The following is a 24,655-nucleotide window of genomic DNA, read 5'->3' on the forward strand; positions in this document are numbered from 1 at the left end:
TTTGTAAATATCAACTCTGTATAGTATGACTAATTACATGAAATTATGCACAAACATAAAAGCAAATTAACTACTAATTACAAAAGAGCATATTAACAATAAAACCAAAGTAAAAAATAAGCTATTTAGATGTAGTGACTGCTACATGATTCACAGATGATGATAAAATTGTTAATTCTTGTAAGGTCAATAGACCCTATTCTATTCAGTTTATCAACTTGAAGAAAGCACTTCAACAATTTAATAACCAGTACTACTATACTGGTTTATATTGGCCTGAATATTAGTCTTAGTTCCTTAAGTGTATTTTATGTAATATACAGTTAACATGTTTTACTGCATTTTTCTCAACTCTGTACATTTTATAAGTCTCAATTTATGCCCAAATTTTGAAAAACTAAATTCTCTAAAGTTAAAAATTCATTCAGAATCATATAATGTGAAAAGAGAGCAAGTGACCTGTAAAGTGTGTCTATTCTACTGCTAACTGGTCAGAATCACTTTAGTAAATGGAAAGTTTATCATCTTTTTTTCCAGATCAATTTTTAATTCAGTCTTTAGGAAACAAATCCTTAAAAAATGTTTGTTTATAACATATACTAAGATGACATGTGGACATTCTTCAACTTCACTTAAAACTAGCCAAGGTTAAGCAAAACATAGCAATTAGAAATTAAGACTCTGAATGTATGTATTTCTTATGGACCATGAAACCTCACCTATACCTTTGCACGGAGCTTTGGATACAAAAAATACTTTATAACTGGTCATGGCTGGGTTTGAAAACAATTTTTTAAAATACCAATTCCCAAAGTACACATGGACTAAACATACTTAAATGTCAATTTCCAAAATACGTATGGACTAAACATATTTAAGAAAAGGTATTTACAATTTTTTGATGGATAGTATTTTTAGTCTAATCTTTTCCATTAAATTTTATTTGAATTGGCCAGATAACAAAACCATCAACTGTTTCAAACAACACAAATTTTGTCCAATAGAATACATATTGTTCTTATAATAAAGACCTTTCTAAAAGGGTAAAATTAACTTCATAAATCAGGTGGGGGAAAATTAATTAATTGGAAGGAGTTGTATTCCACTAAAAGCACCCTTTAGAAAGAAGGGAAGTCATGAATATTAAGAGGTACTGGTTCTAAACTTGCTCACATTTGATAGACCAAAAATATCTGTAAAAACACTGGCTATTTAGAAAGGAGAAAAGGGCAGAGTTTAAAGGTATGATATGGCCTTGGTTGCACAGGTCTTGGTACTAAGGTAATCCAAGTAACCTTGAATTTTTAAATGTTCAGTGTGTGTGTGTGTGTGTGTGTGTGTGTGTGTGTGTGTGTGTGTGTGTGTGTGTGTATTTGTCGTTAGATATTAGGTAGTGCTCTAGGGAGACAGCTGGTAGATCTTATTTTTACGGGGGGTGGGGGGGGGGGAGATCACAAGGTAAAGATGTTGGCAACACCCCACGTTGAACTACAACCAAGAAGAGTATGAGAAAATACTCTCTCCCTAACCTATAAGCTTGCATAATAAATAAACTAAGGAAAACCTCTGAGTATAAATCTTCTCTGAAGGAAAATAAAATCTATAAACATTTCCTACTATCCTACTATTATTAGGAATCTATAGACTGCTATTATTAGGAATCTATAGACTGTTCTGTAGTTAAGATGATAGAAAATTATATATTAAAAAAAACATTACCTTTATATGAAGTTTTCAAATTTCCTTAGCATTTCTATTTAAATTTTTAAAATTCTATTTGCTCCAAGGTTAAGATTAAAAATAAATGGTAAGACATAATAAGAAACAAACAAACAAAAAATAACTTCACATACCTGGCAAATCTGATGACATGCTTGATATTGGCGTGTGGTGGAATGGTACTGAGTAGTCTGTTAATGAAGGCGGAATAGCAGCAGGATCAACTGAAGTCACACTGGGCACCCTTACAGAAGATGGCTGATACATGAGAACCCTGTTTTAAATAGCAAGGAAATTACAAACAATCTGGCTGTTAGTTCACAGTACAGAAGGGCTGTACTACTGTGCATTCTCAGTTATAAATTCACTAAGTTTCAGCACAGCTATATGGTAGCTACTCACTACACAAAATGGAGAACCAACCACTGACACAACAGAAATACAAAGGATTGTGAACAACTATAGGCCAACAAGCTGGCAATGTGGATGATTATAGACAAGTTCCTAGAAAAATACAATCTCCCAAAACTGAATCAGGAAGAATCAGAAAGCCTGAATAGGCCAATAACAATTGATGAAATACAAGCAGTAATCAAGAAACTTCCGGCAAACAAAAGCTCAGGTCCAGGGGGCTTCACAGGGTAGTTTTACCAAATACTCAAAGAACTAATACCTATACTTGTCAAATCATTTCAGAAAATTCAAGAGGAATACTTTCAAACTCTTTTTCAGGAATGCAAGGCTGGTAAAATATTTGCAAATCAACAAACATGATACAACACATAAACAAACTGAAAGACAAAAGTCACATAATCATATCAACAGATGCAGAAAAAGCATTCAACAAAATCCAACACCCATTTTTGATAGAAACTCTGAGCAAAGTGGCAATAGAGAGAACATATCTCAACATGATAAAGGCCATATATGACAAACCTACAGCCAACATCACACTCAATCAGCAAAAACTAAAAGCATTTTCCCCAAGAACGGGAATAAGAGAGGGTTGTCTGCTTTCATCACTCTTATTCAACAAAGTACTAGAAGTCCTAGCCACAGTGATTAGACAAGAAGAAAAAATAAAAGGCATCCAAATTGGAAAGGAGGAAGTAAAACTCTCATTATTTGCAGATGATATGATAATGTACATAGAAAACCCTAAAGAGTCCACCAAGAAACTAATAGATTTAATATATGAATTTGGCAATGTAGCAGGTTACAAAATCAACACCCAAAAATTGGTGGTTGTTTTATACATCAATAATTAATTCTCAGAAAGAGAAGCTAGCCGAGACTGGTTTGGCTCGATGGATAAGAGCGTCAGCTTGGGGACTGAAGGGTCCCGAGTTCGATTCTGGTCAAGGGCATATCCCCGGTGGGGGGTGTGCAGGAGGCAGCTGATCAATGATTCTCTCTCATCGATGTTTCTAACTCTCTCCCTTCCTCTCTGTACAAAATCAATAAAATATATTAAAAAAAAAGAGAAGCTAAACAAACAATCCCATTTACCATTGCAACAACAAAAAAATAAGATACCGAGAGAAACAAAGGTGGCAGCATAGGTAAACACCTAAACTACTGCCTCGCACAACAATTTCAAAACTACAACCAGAAGACAAATCTGACATCATCCAGAACCACAGGAAGGCTGGCTGAGTGGAAATTCTACAACTAGAAGTAAAGACAGGAAATAAAAAATAGAAGTTAATAATGTATTTCTCTGGATTAAGGATCATTAGGAATTGGTTGCAAAATTATATTAATATTTTTATGACTGTAAAGTGGGATGGAGCACATGATGAATTTCAGCCTTTAGGATAACAATTCAAGTTAACCCATTTTTAGATATTTAAGTCTGAACTAAATGTGATAAGTGATCCAGTATACAGTCTAGAATACTAATATTCACTGTCTTGCAACATTCCAGCAATTTACCTTTGTACTATGATATTATGAATAAGACTAAAAAATTTAAAAAATATGTATGTACACATTGATAACGTATACATACATATGCCTATGTATTTGCCAATTCTATGAGGAGGCAGTGACATGTCAAAAGCCCGCCCTTCCCCTTTTATTTTTTTAAAGAATTCTTTATTGTTGAAAATATTACATATGTCCTCCTTTTTCCTCCATTGACTCCCTCTAGTCCAGCGTTTTTCAACCGCTGTTCCGCGGCACACTAGTGTGCCGCGAGATGTTGCCTGGTGTGCCGTAGGTGCAGACAAGACAAGAATTTTATAATTTTTCACTATTTTGTTTACTTAATATTTCATAATAAAGTAATTATAAATTACTTTCTTTGTGTTTATTTGATTCCTATTCAAGAGAATTACTTTATATATAGTCAATATAGGTACAGAGTTAAATTTTTTAACATTTTCTAATGGTGGTGTGTCTCGTGATTTTTTTCATGAAACAAGTGTGCCTTTGCCCAAAAAAGGTTGAAAAACACTGCTCTAGTCCATCCCCACCCCAGGCCCATTTACCATTGTAGACAGAATGCTTTTTACTTTTGGGGCTCTGTAAAACTGTAAGTTTTACTAAAACAATGCCCCTTAAAAAATAGCTGCTCACAACATTTCAAGATACAATAGAAAATAAGTTTTCCTGGTTTTTCATTTGTATTCCTTCTGATTTGCCAAACACTGAAGCTAAATTGTTTCATTATCTTATTGAAATCTTAAAAAAATTCTCATGAGATAGGCATTTTCTAACCCCATTGTACAGAACAGAAACAGGAAGCTCAAGCAAGTTAAATTTTTCATCATACATCATGAATGAGTAAGCAATGGTATCAAATGTGGAATCCACACTTGTTAGATTCCATATTCCATAAGCTTCCTTCTGTTGGTCTGTGATGCCAAATTTGTACTTATATGAAATACTTACACGTGAGAAGATTTCAACTCTTACTTCCCAAAGATGGCAATATTTTCTTTATTTAGATATTGAAAATACTTCAACCAAAGGCAAATTAAAATAGCATTCTATGATTATGAAACTATCAAAGAGACATTTACAAACCTAACCCAGTAACAGTTAGTTCCAAGTGTAAAACTATAAATAAACAAACCCTTTGGTTGGGCTGCTTTGTGTTTCTGACATGAAGATGCACTTCCTTTTGGCAGGAGGATCTTCCTCTTCATCAGAAGAGCTTTCTATTGTTAGGTCTATAACATCCACTTTCTTCTTGCTTGCCTCATTGGCTACAGTCACTGAACAAGGCTTACTGAGGACACTTGAACCTGCATGTAGGGAACAGGAAAAAAAAAAAAAAACACTCTTAAGGTTGTGACACAAACTCTAGCCACAGGAGTCTTAACTGTGCAGAATGCCAGTAAAGCTACATACTCTGTCCCATGGAAAGAGACCAACTCCCGAACTCCAGACATCTCTCTGTAAAATTACTAACCTGGAGAGACAGTGAGCTCTATGCCCTGAAAGAGAGCCAAAAGCCTCATTCAAACATGCTCATAGTTTCCTCCCTGGTACTTCCAATGGATATGCACATATCCTGCTGCTCACGGTGTCTCAGCAAGTAAACAGTCATTTTATAGACAGACATCTGGAGTTAGGTGGCTGATTTCCAGCCATGAACAAGAATATGTGGTGTCACTGTGTTTTCACAAACTTGCTGCAGTGTTCAGTCAGAATCAAAATTTTTTATTCTAGCAAAGCAAGGGTGCTCATGTCAAAGAATGCATAGGCTCTTCACCAGAATTTGACAAAAATTTTCACCATGAAAAAACTTCTTGTTATTCAGACATTTAAAATTTTTCTTATAAACTGCCTGTCTACTTATCACCTAGGTTCTCCTTTCTGCTAATTATTATAGTTTCATACACTCACCATGTCATAGAAAGTATACTGTGCCCTGCAATCTGTTTAGAAGTAAATGAATGCTAGTTGATAATGAAAAAGCAGCAGCAAATAATCAACTAAATCACTATTTTTCTCAAAGATGTGGGGAACTTTTCCTTCATCATTCACAGGTACCTCAACAGGTACTCTAAAAACAATTCTGAAAAACTGTCCATAGCCCTAACCGGTTTGGCTCAGTGAATAGAGCATCAGCCTGCATACTGAAAGGTCCCAGTTTCGATTCCGGTCAAGGGAATGTACATTGGTTGCGGGCACATACCCAGTGGCGAGTGTGCAGGAGGCAGCTGACAGATGTTTCTCTCTCATTGATGTTTCTAACTCTCTATCACTCTCCCTTCCTCTCTGTAAAAATATCAATAAAATATTTTTTTTAAAAGAAAAGAAAAACTGTCCATAGAAATGTCATTTATAACTTTTCATTTTATAACAAACACCATATATTAAAATAATTTTAGATGATATTTTCATTTACTTTACATATGAAAAATAACTATAAAAAGGCTGGTTAAAAGAATGGTATACTTATAAACTTGGGCACATTTCTTAAAAAGAATAAAAATCAGTTGGGGAAAATTACCTATGTAATAGATGATCAAAAGAAAAAGTTATCAAAAGATAAACTTATTTTCCATTATAGTCTACCTGGTTGCTCAGTGGTTAGAGCATTGGCCCTTGGACTGAAGGTCGCAGGTTCAATTCCAGTTAAGGGCACATACCTCAATTTCAAGCTCGATCCCAGTCCTGACCAAGGTACACGCGGAAGGCAACTAATTGATGTTGTCTCTCCCACTCCCTTCACCCCTTTCATTCTCTCTAAAAATCAATGGGGGAAAAATATCCTCGGGTGAGGATTAACACACACACACAATTAGCAAACTGAGCTTCAAATGAAATTCTAGTGGCCAATGTTAATGATAAAGATAATGCTGCAGGAGTCTCACTGCTTTGCTCTCTGTTGCCATTCTACACATACTTTCTATTTTTGGGCACGGTTGGCTGGATACTTTCATAGCTTCTTTCTTCGGTCTCATTGGACACCAAGAGCCATCTTCTTGGAATTTGATCTCATCCACATCAGAACAGTCACTCAGAATTTCCATAAAAAGGCTATAAACCAATTAAGTAGAAAAATGTAATCAATGACCTTGTTCAAAAGTGAAATTATAACAAAGAAGTACTTATTACATTGGATCAAAAGTAATACTGACTTCAGCTTATTTTGGTAGTTCAATACTTTAGACATTAGGACAACTATTATACCTCCTTCCGTCTATGTTTTAGATCTTTAAAGGGCATAAAAGAGTTAAATGACTTACCGAGTCATCTAAAAAATAGTGGCTAAACAGAAATTGATTGCAGTAAAGAACAACCTTCAATACAACATATAAAATACACATAACCAAACAGAAATGTTATTATACAAAATCTAACTTATAAGCTTATAAAATCAAGCAAAAAGAATCATAGAGGTGAGGGGAAGAAGAAATCCTAATAAAAGAGTAATATGCAAACTGACCATCACTCGACACACCAGATCGCTGCCCCCATATGTTCAAAGATAGCCACCCCCATATGGACACAAGATGGCCACCATAAGATAGGCAGCAGGGGAGGGCAAATGTGGACAACCAGGCCAACAGGGCAGTTGGGAGGGAAATTAGAGGTGACAGGGCCGGCAGAAGAGGGCAGTTGAGGGGGACCAGACCTTCCAGAAAGGGCAATTGCAAGGGACCAGGCCTACAGGGGAGGGTAGTTGGGGGGGACCAGGCTAAAGGGGAGAGCAGTTAGGGGCCACCAGGCCGGCAGGGGAGGGCATTTATGGGTGACCAGGTCAGCAGAGGAGGGCAGTTTGGGAGACCAGGCAGGCAGGGAAGAGCAGTTAGGGGTGACCAGGCCAGCAGACACAGGCAGTTAGGGGCAATCGGGCTGAATTTGAAATCATCATCAGAAAAATATATGAAAATCCTCATATATATGAAAATTAACAAACAACCCATGAGACAAAGAAAACATAAAAACAAATTAACAAGTATTTTAAACTTTATGAAAATAAAAATGTAACAAAATTTGTGAAATGTTGCTAAAGCAGTATTTAGAGAAAAATTTATAGCACTAATCTTTCTATATTAGGAGAATGCAAATAAATAAGCTAGGCTTCTCTCTAAATGAAACTATAAAAAAAGAACAATTAAAGTGAAAGTAAACAAATGGATAAAAACAAATGAAATAGAGAAAAATCAGTGAAACAAAAATGCTGGTACTTTAAGGTCAATAAAATCAACGAACTTCCAGTCAGACTTACGCTCACTAAGAAAGTGGGCTTTCCCTTTTAAGACAGGCTATGAAATATGATATTGGGAAGCAAAAATAAAAAGAAATTACTCTATCTCTTGCCTCCAACAGAAATCATAAAAGAGCTGTTAACCACGGTTTTAAAAAAAGATTGAGCCGAATAAAGCAGAAAACACACAAACATCTTGACTTTATGCTAGAAGAGAATTTCTATGAGGCTATACTGAATGGAAACAAAGCTAATATTTACCCATCTAAAATTAGGCTTTCATAGGCAGCTTTTTTGTCACACACAGGACAAATCCAGGTAGGCTTCTTCTCATTCATTTGCAGATAAAGGGCAGCATCAAAACACTGTAGATGTGTACAAGTTACTGCTCGGCATGGGATTGTCAGCCTCATTTTCCCTAACTACAGGCAGGAAAGAAAACATGAGAAACCACGTCAGAAAAGAGAATAAAACCTCAATGGGAACAGTCAGTCATAAAAGTCTGAAAGAAGTCATACAAGAAGTTCAAAATGAAAAAGAAATTCAAAAAAGAATTTACTTCCATCAAGACTGCTACACATTTTATTAGTATTCATTGATAGCCCTATAATTTAAAAAAAAATGTTTTCACTTTTTGAAAATAAGTAACATAAATTCACAGGTATGACAACATCCATATACAATGAAAACATGTCTCTTTGTCACTGGTTCTCCTATTTAGAGAGAACCACTGTTAAACAACTCTTGAATGTCCTTTCATAGATGGTATATGTGTTTTAAAAAACATTAAAAAAAATAATTTAAAATAAATAAAAAACATTTTCACCTGAATGGTGGCATGCGAAACACAAAATTTTGAACCTTCGATCACATAATATAAATTAGTGGCTTTTTCACATATATCAGTACAAAAAAGTTATCACAATAGGAAGCTATCATATGAAAGATTAAAACTTTTGCCTGAAAACACATGCCCATTAGGATCCCTGTCACCACCTCTCCTATTGGCACTACAGACTTCTCTCTGGGTTTTCCAATTTCATGTAATTCTATCCCTTTTCAATAAAAATGTTAGTTTAAGTTAAGAATAATTTTTAAAAAATAAAGCTTCATGCCAAAGCCAGTTTGGCTCAGTAGATAGAGCATAGGCCTGTGGACTGGAAGATTCCAGGTTTGATTCTGGTCAGGGGCATGTACCTTGGTTGCGGGCACATCCCCAGTAGGGGGTGTGCAAGAGGCAGCTGATCGATGATTCTCTCTCATCGACATTTCTAACTCTCTAACCCTCTCTTCCTCTCTGTAAAATATCAATAAAATATATTAAATAAATAAATAAATAAAGCTTCAAAATAAAAGAATGTTTGCACTCTTTGAAATTACTTCATCATGAAGATTCCCAAATGGGAAAATGACAGAAGTTTAGAATTCTACCATAACATATCATTCATTCCCACACTTACTTTCAAAGGAAAATTAGGTGATTTATAAAAAGTAAAACACCCCAGAATGTTTTGTTGCTTTACTTACAGGGCACATCAAGGATACCCGAAGGCTAGTTGTAGCAATTTCACTATCAGGATCTGCAGTAAGTTTTTCTTTAACTTCAAAAAGAAGAAAAAAGAATTTTAAATTTTAATATTAATTGTGGCATATGAACAGAATTATAGAAATATATATAATATTATTTAAGGTTTCCCCAAACACTCTGAATAAGTCAAAAAACTACAAAAACAAAACAAACAAACAGTTAAGTATTAATGTATTAAAAACAGAATTATACTTTCAGCATTAGGTTAAAGAATTGCAAACTTGCAAACTCTGTATCAGATGTTTAACTAAATTTTTAAAAGTAAAATTGTAAGTAAGAAGAATTTCAGAACAGAAAGCTGTTTAAGATTTAAGAACAAAACAATTAGGAAGGAATTTAGAATGAGTTTCAATGCTGTTCTAACACACATTCATGACTTTTCATTAGGGAGTGGTGGTTGTTTCCAATAATTACTAAATTTACAAACAGAAAAGTCATATATTTTTATACTTCCTTTGACAACTAAAAAATATAAGGGATGTGGTAATGTGTCTGAGATTTCATTTACCAGGTAAAATATACAAGTTACTGCACATAGAAGCTAATAAATATATGCACTCCCTTCAGAAGCCTAATTCTCAATGCCATTGTAGGGAGGAACAAAAGAACCGAAAATGGAACAAGACAAGAAAAATTAGAAAAGAACTTCCTTGGCTTCTAAGTCTAGGCAAGATCAATATTGTGCTGAGGAAATAAGAAATGGTTCAAGATATAAGAAACAAAATACCATTTCAAAATTTCAAAAGCCCTACTTGGCTCCCATTTCAAACTATAGATTCTTTTCTCCTTTCAGGTTCATTCAGCGGCGAGGGAAAATATTTTCTTTCCCCAAAAAATGTCTTATTTCAATTACATTTAGTTACTGAAATGAATTATTTACAGTTTGGGTTAGGTTTTTTCCCCTCTCTATTATTATATCAAAGCAAAGTACAAAATAAAACATCTCAGAAGGCAAATATTGTTGCTGGTGGATATCAACCGTTCTTCAGCAAAAAGAGCTTTTGATTATTTACTATTTTTAAAAATGTACATTCTATTAAACTTGCATTCCTATTCTCAAGTTAATGTATACAACCAAACTACCATGAACTTAATGTTTATTTAAATAAGTTTTCATGTGATTTCAAAATCACACTAATAGGGGTTTAAAACTGGTCTTCTTGGGAATAGTTTCCAAGAGAAGGATTTTTTTCAATTTATAGGGCAGTGTTTTGGGAGTATTTTTAATTCAATATTCATTTTAGATTTCTAATACTTGTTCCTAAATTATTCCTATATTGATGTATATGTGAGGCTTTTTTTTTTTTTCCATTAAAGCATCTCATATGCTCAACCTTACAAACATTACTTACTTAGTGCTCTGGAATGATCAGGGTTTCTAATACCTTTCATTTTTAATCTCTGTAATAACATGGCTGATGTGAGCTGCCGTACAAGATATACAGACATGGAGTAATTCTACAAAGAAAGATAATCTGTATTAAAGACAAGAGATAATAGTCTCTTTATTTATATAAAATACTTGTCTAAGAATCTCTAGTTTCTAAAAATGACATTCAAAGTAACTTCCACAGGAAGGTCAACAAAATCAGCTCTTTCAGGGAAGATAAGAGCCCAATCATATTAAGGGTATTTCTCAATCACTTATCACTTTAAAACATCCATGGGGAAGATTACATACCTCAGTATGTTTCTAATCTAGCAAAACTGGTACCTCAGGGACCATCATGGTATGAATAACAATGTATTTTCCCCTGCTGACTTCTAACTAGAATTTTTGTTTTTATGTATGGGCTCTCATACTATTGTCATTGTAAAATGGGTTCCACTGCAGAAAGTTCAAACACCAGAGGTCTGAATTAACATTTCAAATCCAGAATTCCACTTACTTCATGGCCTTGAGCAGAAGAGACCACTTGCTGCATGGCCTTGAGCAATCATTTAAATGAACCCAAATCAGCTTTCTTCTGAGAAAAACTCGAACAAATTAACTCCTATTCTGAAATGAGCATTTCACTAGGAAAGGGGCAGCTACTGGAGTATTTAAGACACATGAAAACATAATAAAATAGACAAGGCCAGAATAACATCAATCCATACCTCTTAAACCTAGCACAAAGGAACCTTCATTAACTATTGATAGAGCCATAAAGGGATGAAATATAATTTTACCAAAATGCTAAAAATCTCTTACCTTTGCACTACATATATGAACTCAATCAATTCTATAGTAAGAAAATACTTTGAGTATTTGCCAAACCAATAATTTAAAATATTATTTTTAATGTCCTGAAACAGTCCTTTTAAATATCTGAATATCCAAGATAGTGTGCAAATTTTAAGTCAATTAATATAATTACAAAAAATATATATTATTCTTGTGTGGCAAAAAGAAAAAAATTAACAGGTCTTCAATGCCTACAACCATTTGTTCAAAAACCTGAAAGTTGGTAATCATTTAAAAAAAAATTTATTCTGTTCAAATTCCACTCACTAGGCTTTAAAGTATTAATACTTGCTCATTTGATAATGTCCTTTACATTTGTATATAATACTCATTCTCAAGATTTTACCTATTCTTTATAGTAAGTAGGCCTCAGGGAATTAGGAAACAATAGCCAACTTAGAACTAAGCCAAGATTTTCTGAATCATTATCTAATGCTTTATCATTGCACATTCAGTTCATGCAAATGAAAAATACTATAAATTAGTACCCTATGACACTACTGATAATAGTAAAAATTCAGAAATGAGAGCTCAACAGAACAATCATTAGAGAGAAATATCTTTATAGTTTAAAATTAATACAAAAATACCCTTCTTTACGTCCATGTTTGCAATTACCTTGGTAATAAAACCAAAAAATTCTTCCTACAAACATGTCACTCAATTTCTCTATCCATAAAACACAAAATAGTATATTTTTGGGCTTGCTTTAGCTCAGCGGTTCCTTCGGCTACAAAATAGTATACTTTTTTTTTCCTATCAGAAAACAATATTCAAGTTTATGTTCAACTGGTGATCCCCAGTGGGGGCATTTAGGAGGCAGCTGATCCAGGATGTTTCTCTATCATTGATGTTTCTATCTCTCTATCCCTCTCTCTTCCTCTCTCTTAAAAAAACAAAAAAACAAACAAATGAAAACATTTTTTAAAGTCTATGTTCAGAAATTAACTGAAATTTGCCTATTATTTCAATTAAATGAACAAATATAGTTCTAAAATGAAATGCCTTGTTGTATTAAGCAGTAACTCATAACTGATATAATGCATTTTAAGACTAAGAATCAACAGAAAGCCAAGTAATCAATCTAAAGGTATAGAGGAAATAATACAATTCTAAATAAATGTGTTCATGAGATGCCCACATATTATCTGAAGTATCAGCTGTTTCTATTAAGGCTGGTACAGATTATTTTTCATTACAACATGAATACATTTAACTATTTTCCCTAAAGTTAGATACAGCTTCTTTGTTACTCTTCATAAATAGAAAATATCACTCAAAGTTTCCAGTTTCTTAACATGTTATTTAAACATTATTATGACTAAACCATTACCTTAAGAAATATTGTAATTATACTTATTTCCTTTTGAGGAAAATAAAGAGATGAGATTCAGGAAACATTAAAATTTTTAACTTTAAGAATCTCTATACCTCCATCCCTGAATTGGAAATTGCTGCTTTTTAGAGGTTAAAATCAGAAAACGGAACAAATTAGAGCTAGTAGCCTAAGAAAAACAACAACAAAATATATCTACTAGTGGGATTACTTTCATGTTGCTCAGAGGAGAGAATTTTTACCTTCCCAATTTCTGATGCCCAAGAAATGGAAATCTGGTTTGGCACAGCTGAAGACAGCCTAACTAAAGATGTAATATTCAAAGGGCGTCCAGGGCGCTTCTGTTCAATCCCATTTTTAGGTGGTGGTGCATAGCCCTATAAACATAAAAAAGAAATAAAATTACCTGTAGGCATTAAACATTTTCTCCAAGATAGATACAGAATCTTGTATAATTTCAGTTACACTAATTCTTTTTATTTTATACCAGAAATCACAGTCCTCACCCTAAAGTCATCAACCCAAAAGAGAAAAATGACAATTTTTAAAGTTATAAGATATTTCACAAGTTCAGAAAAATATGCTCCTCCAAACACAAAATCCCTGTTCCACCATTAAAATTTAAAATGTTGACATCTTGTCAACATTGGTTAGAATCTTTTTTTCTCTTTACAAACAATAAAATTACATCTCTTTGTATTGTTTCATCTTAGAAGCTACCATTCAAAATGCATTCAAATACTGGGAGTAGCCCTAACTGACGTGGCTCATTGGATAGAGCATCAGCCTGAGGACTGAAAGGTCCTAGGTTCGATTCCGGTCAAGGGCATGTACCTGGGTTGCGGGCACATCCCCAGTAGGAGGTGTGCAGGAGGTAGCTGACCGATGACTCTCTCTCACCAATGTTTCTAACTCACTATCCCTATCCCTTTCTCTCTGTAAAAAAATCAATAAAATATATATTTTTAAAAATACTGGGAGTGGGAAAGAGGGAAAATAAGCTTTGGGAATTAAAAAGAACAAAGTAATAAATTTCAAAAAAAATTAAAATCTTGTGAGTGATAATTGGTATTAAATTAACCTGATATCCTATATAATTATAATATATTATTAAGACCTTTAAAAAAAAGAGGATCGTAACCTTACAAAATTACTCATAATTTTAAAAAATTACATAATATAAGGTTTATTTTCAAATTTCCCAATTGCCTCAATGATGTCTTTTTATTACTGAAAATTTTTAAATATAAACAAAGAAAGAAAAAATGTAATGAACTCCCATATACCCATTACCCAATCAATAATTTATTTATTCATGATTAGTCTTTACCTACTCTACCGGACCTCCTAGTGAATTAAAAGTAACTTACAGGCAAAGGAAAAAGTTTTCCATTTACTTTTATACATAGACTATTGGGATAGTTATCTTCTTGAGGGCAGCTTGTCTCTGCCAAGCAAAGTCTGCATTAAAGAAGAAAAAATACATTATTCCTAAATAGTATACTCAAACATGCTTATGTATTTTCAAAATCATGACTATATGCACATAGTTAGCAAACATTATTAAAGTAAAAGAAAATTTCAAACTTGCCTCAGCTGAACTTGGACTGTATAATCTCTCCTACCACCTGGCAAAAAATCCCTGTGGAAAATAGAAAGAAAATGGGTTAACCAACCTAAAAGAATGTCTAATGGCCAAAGGTAGAACAGTTTGAGCAACAACATAAATTACTTATAACACTGAATTACAACCCTCAAAGTATCCAAGAGCCCACATGGACGCATAGAAATAAACAAACAAACAAACAAATAAATAAATAAATAAAGGAAAAGGACCTGCCCTTCCATAAAAAATAATAACTCCAATGTGGAAGAGAATAGAGACAACAGAAAATCACACCATTGAAACACAGAGTGTTTATCATGAAGTAACTGCTAAAGGCAATAACCACAAGTGAATGCTTAAATTGGTGAGCTAAAATCTGAAGAGAAACAATATGTGTTTAATCTCAAACTACCTCCTCCTCCCAAAATACTTTTTATATCTTCTATTTATTTATTTATTTGAGAGAAAGGGAGAAGGAGAGATAGAAACATCAATGAGAGAGAATCATTGATTGGCTGCCTCCTGCACATCCCTTACTGGGGATAGAGCCTGCAACCCAGACATGTGCCCTTGACCAGAATCAAATCTGGGACCTTGCTAGGGTCATGGTTGACAAACTGTGGCTCAAGAGCCACATGTGGCTCTTTGGCCCCTTGAGTGTGGCTCTTCCACAAAATACCACGGCCTGGGCAAGTCTATTTTTGAAGAAGCAGCGTTACAAGAAGTTTAAGTTTAAAAAATTTGGCTCTCAAAATAAATTTTAATTGTTGTACTGTTGATACTTGGCTCTGTTGACTAATGAGTTTGTTGACCACTAGGCTAGGGCTCCCAAGATATTTTTTAATAACAAAGGGAAAAGAGCAACTTCACAGTGCAAAAATCTGGTAGGCAACTCTTTATCCAAGTGACCAAGATTAACACTGCCAAAAATAAGATGCATCAATATTATGCAGCCCCTGATCTGATACATGGAGAAGGAAATATACCTTGGGCATTCTTGCCAAAAATGCCTGATCTCAATCTAATCATGACAAAACATCATGTAAACCCAAATTGAGGGACATTCCACAGAGACCTAACTAGAACTCTTCAAAAATATCAACCGTTTGTCCTGACTGGTTTGGCTCAGTGGATAGAGCTTTGGCCTGCAAACTCAAGGGTCTCAGGTTTAATTTTGGTCAAGGGAATGTACCTTGGTTGCAGGCACATACCCAGTAGGGATTGTGCAGGAGGCAGCTGATCAATGTTTCTCTCTCATCGATGTTTCTAACTCTCTATCCCTCTCTCTTTCTCTCTGTAAAAATTTAATAAAATATATTTTTTAAAATGTATCAACAGTTATGGAAGACAAGGCAAAACTAAGAAACTGTCAAACTGAAAGAGATTAAAATGACACAATTAAATATCATTTGGGATCTTGGATTGTATCCAGGAACAGAAATTCAATAATAGAAAAACTGGTAAAATCTGAATAAAGTCTGTAATTTAGTTAACAGTATTGTATTAATTTCTCGGTTTTGGTAATTAAAGTACGGTTATGCAAGATGTTAAGGGAAGCTAGGTGAAAGTATATCTGCACTTTTTACAACTTTTCTGTAAATCTATAATTACTTCAAAGTAACAATAATTTAGGAGTATGATGCAATACATAGACATTGTTTTATATTAAGGAATTATGAATTGTTATTTAATTATGATTGTGTTAAAAATTAATCAGAGATGCATTTTGAAGTATTTTTGGGTGAAATTATATGATGCCTGTTATTTGCTTTAAAATATTTCAGGAAAAATGTGGAGGGGAGGTCATATTTGGTACAGACTATCAAAATTTTGATAATTACTAAAGCACGGTAATGGGTACCAAGCTTTTACTTCCACTTCGGAAGGAGATTTTTTATTAGATGACTCAGATAAGGTTAGGGTTTTTATGTACAAGTGTATGTGAGTTTTATTATTTCTTTGGAAGAAGAATTGTAAATAGCCTTACTTTTATTATTAATTTAAAAATGTTTTTGAGCCCTAACCAGTTTGACTTAGTAGATAGAGTGTCGGCTTTCAGACTCAAGGGTCCCAGGTTCGATTCTGGTCAAGGGCATGTACCTTGGTTGTGGGCACATACCCAGTAGGGTGTGTGCAGGAGGCAGCTGATAGACGTTTCTCTCTCATTGATGTTTTTCTCTATCCCTCTCCTTTTCTCTCTATTTCTCTCCTTTCCTCTCTGAAATCAATAAAAAAAATTTTTTTTAATGTTTTGGTGGTGCTCGGCCAGCATGGCACAGTGATTGAGTATCAACCATCACCATCACCATCACCCATCTCTAGAACATAAGTAAACCTGTAAATTAAAATTAATTATTTAAATTTTAATCATTCATTTCTTAATTAATGAATATATTCACATAGTTCAAACTTTAGAATTTTATTTTAAAATGTATCTTGAAATCTACTTACTCTAAATAATCTTCCTTCAAAGGCCCACCCAACACTCTAGTGAAGCTTTCCCAAGGTTAAAAGTAATCTCTGCCTCCTATAAATCAGCTCTCACTTGTCCTTACTGAATTGGCTCTTTTCATATGACACCTCACAATGCCAATGATGATTTTATGAATATAAACTGGTTCACTAACAAGACTTGTGGAAAACAACTTGTAGAAAGGAGTTATCATAATATATAAAACCCAGGGTCTGTAATGACCAACTGAAGGCTCAACTGAACACCAGAAGTCAGTCCTGCAGTCAGTGCTGGGTTGCCGTGGCGACTCAGCTGACTGCCGCCAGTGCAGATGCAGTGACCCAGCACTGACTGCCAAGGGGGCTACGGATGAGGCCCAGATAGAGGCCCGAAGACAGAGGCGAGGTCTGATCTACAGACTCTGTGGCAGCTGTTGAGCCATTGCCTCTCTCTTTCTCTCTGGGCTTCGCCAGCAGCCGTGCCTCTGTTTCTCCCTGGGCCTCCTTGGGAGACTGCTGGTCAGCAACACCTCTTTGATCAGGCTCAGAGATATGCCCAGAGACGATGATTGGCATGGAAACTGACCAATCAGAACCAAAATGGCCGGCAGGGGAGGGCAATTGGGGGCAAGATCAAGCCTGCAGGAGAGGGCAGGTAGGGGCAACCAGGCAGAAACATTTAGGGGTGATCAGGCAGGCAGAGGGGTTAGGGGTTACCAGAAAGGCAGGCAGAGGCCCTTAGGGGCAACCGGGCAGGCAGGCAGGTGAGTGGTTAGGAGTGGTCCCAGATTGCAAGTGGGATGTCCCCAATTGGAGAGGGTGCAGGCTGAGCTGAGGGAACCCCCTCCCCCACCTCTGTGCATGAATTTTGTGTACCAGGCCACTAGTATCATATAATACAGTATTTTGCACCAAATAAAACACTTAGTAAATGCTAATCTCAAGCAAGGGATTACCCCTAAACAACAAATAAAACTTAAGGTTAATGATATGGTTTTGGATATGAATTATAATATTTTACTTGTTCTATTTGTTTGTTAGCTGATTTATTACTATCCTCAAGATTGAAAGTACTTCCAATTTAAACTAACTCAATCCCTTACCCCTGATGAACATGGATTACATCAAGCTACATTCATTTACTTCTTTGGCAATTTCCTTCTCTAAATTTTCTCTATTTTTTTTCTGAATCCCCTAGTTATTTGGATTTTTTTGACTAATCTTTGTACTATAATCAGAACAGTACCAGTTGATGTTCTTATCTCATAAAAATAACTAATAATGTCTACTTTCACTCTAAAAATGCCTCAGTTTGGATGATACAATATATGATCATCCTGTTTTTGGACTGTCACAAAATCTTTTTTATGTTGCTATATTTGAAACAAATTTTTCATTAGAAATATTATTGCCAAATGTGACAAAAAATAATTCAGAAGATAGTCTGGTGTTTCACTCTAAGTTTAAATATTTTTCTAGTACAGAATATTTATTAAATATTTGGGTAACCTTAGTCAAGGTATACACCACACTTACTTAAAAAAAAGTAGTTTAATTGGTATGAAATGAACTGTATTATCTCATATCATATTGAATCTCTAACCCTTAATGTGACATATATGGAGATGAGAATTTTAAAAAGGTAAGTAAAGTTAAATGAAGTCACAAGATTGGCGTTTTAATCCAATATGACTAAAGTCCACATAAACATAAAAAGAGAAAGAGACACCAGAGATGCACAGAGGAAAGGCCATGAGTACACACAGCAAGAAGGCAGCCATCCAAAAGCCAAAGGACTCAGGAGAAAGCAAATCTATAAACACTGAATCTTAGACTTCAAGCCTCCTACAATGTTAAAAAATAAATTTCTGCTGTTTAAGCCACCCAGGATGTGGTTCTTTGTTACAGCAGCCTTAGCAGATTAATACACCAATTAATACACCATTTCATGGAGAAATATATTCCAAACATTCTTCTTACCTGGATATGCATATCTCTCTAACTTGTTGAGGAGTCAGAGCAAAAATAAAAAACTTCTCTTGAAATCGTTGAATACTGCTTTGAACTGGGGAAGGAAGAAAAAAGTTAATATTTAGTTAATATTAGAACCTGATTTAGTATTGTGTCCACTCAGCTTTTATAGATTCCAGTCTGCCATTTCAAATGCTAAAATATTTTAATTTTAATCATTCTGAATAAAACTGATTCCAAACTGCAAACTATATAATATAATAAGTATCTTCTTAAATAGGATATACTGTCATCATTGGTATTTTTTAGCATCAATCTGTATGCCATGCTGCAACAGCAATTCTTTCAATGCCACAAGAGGTTCTGGAATGATACTTTTAAGCTCTTGTATCTGTTTCTTCTACCAGGGCTCTTCCAGTCTCTCCCATGTTGTCAATTCCTACTTAACAATGTGTTGACAGTTTAAAAATCTTCTAATCAATTGTATGTAAAATAAAAAACACACAAACTGGCTTGTAGTTGTCAAAAATATATGCTTTAAAATTTGGATTTGATATTTCTTTTGAATCTTGAAGATTTTTAATTCTCAGTTCCCAAATTTAAATAGGTTTCTGCATAGCAGTATCCAAATAAATAAGTTTTCCAAAGGATTTTTGTTTTTAAAAGTATTTCCAACATCATAAAACCACACCATATTACATTGCCTTAGACATATGAAATAAAAAATTTTCAACTAAAGGTCATTACTGGAAAACATTAAAATTTTCCACTTTTATTTGGCAGACTACATGGTACTATGCTGATTTTTAAACTTTCTACCTCAAAGTCTAAAAGACTTCTTAGTCCAGCTGGAATAGCTCAGTGGTAGAGCATTCCGGTCAGGGCACATGATTAGGTTGCGGGCTTGATTCCGGTCAGGGCACATTACTAGGTAAAGGGTGTGCAAGAGGCAGCCGATTGGTAATTCTCTCTCATTATTGATGTTTCTCTCTCTCTCTCCCTCTCCTTTACTCTTTCTGAAATCAATTAAACCTATTTTTCTTTTTTCTTTCTTTTTTCTTTTTTAAATATATTTTATTGATTTTTTACAGAGAGGAGGAGAGAGGGATAGAGAGCTAGAAACGTCACTGAGAGAGAAACATTGACCAGCTGCCTCTTGCACACCCCCTACCGGGGATGTGCCTGCAACCAAGGTACATGCCCTTGACCGGAATCAAACCTGGGACCTTTCAGTCCACAGACCGACGCTCTATCACTGAGCCAAACAGGTTTTGGCTAAACCTATTTTTCAAAAAGAACATTTCTTAGGATTTCACTGAGTGTTTCATCAATTAGATATAATAAGACTAAATACATTAAAAAATTTTTTTTCCTCTTTAGGGAAGAAGGCAGAATAACAAAATGTTTAAGTCATGTTTTAAAACAAGAATTAGTTTATATTGCTTATAAAAACAATGATAGACAGAACTCCTGAAAACTATATAGGTAAGTTTTAACTCAGAGGTAAGAAGTTATTTTATAAATTTTCCCCCTTACATTCTAGCCATGAGCAAAACACTAGTTTTCTAAGCCACTTTTCAAAATACATCTGGCAGTATTTTATCTAAGCCAAATGAAATACAAAAGTTTTATTTTAGTAAACTTACAAAAATCCTACTACTTTTCTTTAAACTTACTAAAGTTATTTAAAGAGAAACAGTATGAAGAACACAGAAAAGTAAGAATATTTCTATTTCTGAAAAAAGCAGGAAGCCTCTCCAGAGTTCACCCCTTGGTGCACCAGGGATACCAATAAGCAGAGAAGAAACACTGTTGCATCTTCTCTGTCTCAGTCTTTTTTTCTGGGCAATCAACCATGTCTCTGTAACCATGACCCCACAGGCTCTTTTATTTTCTCAGTCCTCACCTTGTCCATATTCCTGAGGAGTTCCATGAGGTAGGGTCACCTAAACATATATCACAAGTCTAAATTTTTCTCAAAATACATATAAAGAAATAGTTGCTTTCTTGCAATAATTGCTGAGAAAGAAACAAATGTATGAGCCATGATATTGTGCATTGGTAGCATGGTATAAACCAAAAAAACCTGACAAAGGGAGAAATAAAATTATGGAAACATTTTAACTAGATAAATGAAGCTGTGTAAAAAAAAAAATTAAAAAAAAAAAAGCCGGAACCGGTTTGGCTCAGTGGTTAAAGCATCAGCCTGCGGACTGGAAGGTCCCAGGTTCGATTCTGGACAAGGGCATGTACCTTGGTTGCGGGCACATTTCTGGTGGGGGTGTGCAGGAGGCAGCTGGTGGATGTTTCTCTCTCATCGATGTTTCTAGCTCTCTATCCCTCTCACTTCCTCTCCGTAAAAAAATCAATAAAATATATATATATATTTTTTAAAAGGCACTGGGTAATAAATATTTGAAATGTTTTCCCCTATTATTAATTTTAGAAATAAAATAATCTAAAGAAGACACAAGTTTTTATCCATCAAAATACAAAGATTTGTTTTTAATAACTAATAAAGGCAGGAAATAAAATTCAATGACAGACATTCCTCACTTTGTGTAATTTAAACTAGCATAGCTCTTCTAGAAACTAATTCAGCAATATGTTATCAAGAGTCTAAAATGTTCTTATCTTAGATATAATAATTCTACTCATAGGACTCTGTACAAATAATAAAATCGGGAACAAGTACAGAATCCTTATTGCAGAGTGAATATAATGGCAGGATAAAAATGCATTTCTCTTGCCGAAACCGGTTTGGCTCAGCGGTAGAGCGTCAGTCTGAGGACTGAAAGGTCCCAGGTTAGATTCTGGCCAAGGGCATGTACATTGGTTGCGGGCACATCCCCAGTAGGGGGTGTGCAAGAGGCAGCTGGTCGATGTTTCTCTCTCATCGATGTTTCTAGCTCTCTATCTCTCTCCCTTCCACTCTGTAAGAAAATCAATATATATTTTTTTTTAAATGCATTACTCTTCCTGCCTGGCTCAACATTATAAAATGAAAGCAAAGCAAGGAAACAGGGCCTGGAAAAGCATAGCCACCTTGGCCTACCAACCAAACAGGCCATATTGACTCCATTAACCAGCTCTGCCCCTCAAAATTTCCTTCTGGCACAACCAAGACGTGCTGCAGTATAATCTACACAAAGGAAAAGAGCACACTGATATATATGAGTTTTCAAGTAACTGGAAACAAAAAGGGTCTTTACGGGATAGAAAAGAAAGTAATCTCCCATGTTAACTATGAAATACCATTTCCCAGTTTATTTCATCAATAAATCCAAATACCTCTGCATATAATTTCATTAAGCAGTAAGAAATTATGCTGTTCTAACATAGAAGTCATCAACCCAGATACAAATTTGTTAGATACCTGTATCAACTTTAAGTAGTATGATAAAATTTATTATTAGATATATTTTCTGAGCAAATGATGAATATTAAACAAAAAGCAGAAATGTGTCAAACTCCTTTTGCCATTTCAGGGGAAAAAATCCTATATAATAAAATCCTAATATGCTAAGTGTCCAGTTGACCAGTGGGAGGTTCAACCAATCAAGGTATAATATGTTAATGGCATGCTAAGGTTGCTCAATTGCTCACTATGATGTGCACTGATCACCAGGGGGCAGGTGCTCTGACTGGTAGGTTAGCTTGCTGCTGAGGTCTGGTGGATCAGGACTGAGCGAGATGGGCCAGACACGCCCTGAAGCCCCCCTCCCTCAGTCCCTCCCTGGTTGGCCAACCTCCTGTGTCCCTCCCAGGCCCTGATCGTGTACCAGTCCCTCAGCCTTGCCTGCATCCTTTCACAATCTGGGACCCTCAGGGGATGTCTGAGAGCCGGTTTCGGCCCGATCCTGCAGGCAAAGCTGAGGGACCCCACCTTGCACAAATTTGTGCACTGGGCCTCTAGTTAAGTATAAAAAGTTTATTTCTTAGGAAAGCAGATTAAAAGCTATGTTAAACAAAAACTAAATCTCTTTGCAAAAATAACAAAAGAATCAAAACACAGAATATCACAGGCAAGAAGATTTGTGTCTGTTCCCAAACATATACATATAAAGGCAATTTGAATTTTAAGCCAAAAGAATGAGAATGTTGAAATCAACAATTTTCTGTTAGGTTTCAGTCATGGTTGCCAATATTTTTTTATCTGTACATTTAAACATTTAGCATTAATGCCTCAATTTTATTTTTTAACAGCAAATCAGGTCTCTTGCTTTATTTTTTATCTGGAAGAAATGGATTTGTCTAACACTTACCTAAACTCGTGGGCTTGATGAGAATATCAAGAACATCATAAAAGGGCAAGTTTTTTAACTGCACATCAGGATGGACTGGAGGAATTGGGGGAGATGGCTGCTGCATCTCAAACGTGGGCTTAGTATCTTGAAGCAACACAGAACCAACAGGGGAGGACGGTGAGTGAGGTGTAATTGAAGCGGAAGGCAACGTGTGGATTCCAGCCACAGCCAAGTCAGGTTCTACAGGTGATGGGCTACCATCCAAACTGAAAACTGATGATTTGATTGTGGATAAATCAGAGAGTCCTTCAAGAGTCCGTGGGTATCGGCGTCTATACAATTCTCGAATTTTTATTTGAACCGCAGGGCTGCAGCCACTCTTCAATAAATGCAACGCCCTCATCAGGAGGTCATGCTTGCGTCCACTTTTATTCCGTCCAGCAAAGCCTAGTAACACTTGTAGTTCAGAAACCCTAAAACTAGAAACCATATTCTAAAAGGAAAGAAAAAAGAAACATAAGCCAATAGCCAAGAACATAAAAACCCTATTTAAAATCCTATATGATAAAAGGCTAATATGCAAATCGACCTAATGGTGGAACAACTGGTCACTATGACATGCACTGACCACCAAGGGACAGACACTCAACGCAGGAGCCCCGCTCAGCCAGAAGCTGGACTTACAGCTGGCGAGAATAGCAGCAGTGGCGGGAGCCTCTTCCACCTCGGCTCCAGGGGGAGCAGGCCTAAACCATCAGTCAGACATACCTTGAGGGTTCCCAGATTGTGAAAGGCCAGGCTGAGGGACCCCAACTGAATTTCTAAACTAGCTGAGTATCCAATGAGGAAAATACCTTTGAAGAGCAAGGAAATGAGTGATCACAAATGTATCTATCTCTCTATCTCTCTCCCTTCTCTCTAAAAACAATAAAAATAAATTTAAATTTAAATTTAAATTTAAATCCAAAAGAATTCCTTCACGCCACTCCCTACTGACTTGTTCTTGGGTGTAAAAAGAGGGTAGCAGGCAGTTCCTGCTTCAGATTTTACCATCTATTTATTTAACAAACCCTAGTTTATTTATACTTTTAGCCATTTGCTGCCTCATAAATCTACCTACTTGGTGATTTTCAGTCAATTCTGAACTCAGAGGTAACCCACCTTTGGGTCATATTTATTTATACATATGTGCACCATGAAGCCAGAAAAAAGAGTAAGACCAGGAGCTGACCAAAATGACTCTATATTTGAAACCAAAACTTCTAAATAAGGATCAATTAAAGAATCCACAGGAGAAAATATAAAAATATTCACAAATGAAAACACTCCACATCAAAACTT

At 35.2% G+C, this 24,655-nt stretch overlaps 1 protein-coding gene across 9 annotated transcripts in view; it reads right to left on the bottom strand.

The window, feature by feature from the left end:
- PIAS2 (protein inhibitor of activated STAT 2) overlaps positions 1-24,655 on the bottom strand; it is a 46,269-nt gene that overhangs the window by 9,544 nt on the left and 12,070 nt on the right. For 8 of the 9 annotated variants that reach the window (XM_036418176.2, XM_036418175.2, XM_036418177.2 and 5 more), the window contains 11 exons: positions 23,333-23,807; positions 19,077-19,161; positions 14,631-14,681; positions 14,410-14,500; positions 13,282-13,416; positions 10,829-10,934; positions 9,416-9,489; positions 8,150-8,310; positions 6,581-6,714; positions 4,799-4,970; positions 1,854-1,993 (listed from right to left, as the gene is read on the bottom strand). In XM_036418176.2, the coding sequence (XP_036274069.1) occupies positions 1,854-1,993; positions 4,799-4,970; positions 6,581-6,714; positions 8,150-8,310; positions 9,416-9,489; positions 10,829-10,934; positions 13,282-13,416; positions 14,410-14,500; positions 14,631-14,681; positions 19,077-19,161; positions 23,333-23,804 (1,621 nt within the window). In that variant the 5' untranslated portion in view covers positions 23,805-23,807. The remainder of the gene's footprint in view (positions 1-1,853; positions 1,994-4,798; positions 4,971-6,580; positions 6,715-8,149; positions 8,311-9,415; positions 9,490-10,828; positions 10,935-13,281; positions 13,417-14,409; positions 14,501-14,630; positions 14,682-19,076; positions 19,162-23,332; positions 23,808-24,655) is intronic. The other variant, XM_036418180.2, reaches the window with a different exon arrangement.

Source organism: Pipistrellus kuhlii, unplaced genomic scaffold (genome assembly GCF_014108245.1).
Source record: "Pipistrellus kuhlii isolate mPipKuh1 unplaced genomic scaffold, mPipKuh1.p scaffold_m20_p_6, whole genome shotgun sequence".
Lineage (NCBI taxonomy): Eukaryota > Metazoa > Chordata > Mammalia > Chiroptera > Vespertilionidae > Pipistrellus > Pipistrellus kuhlii.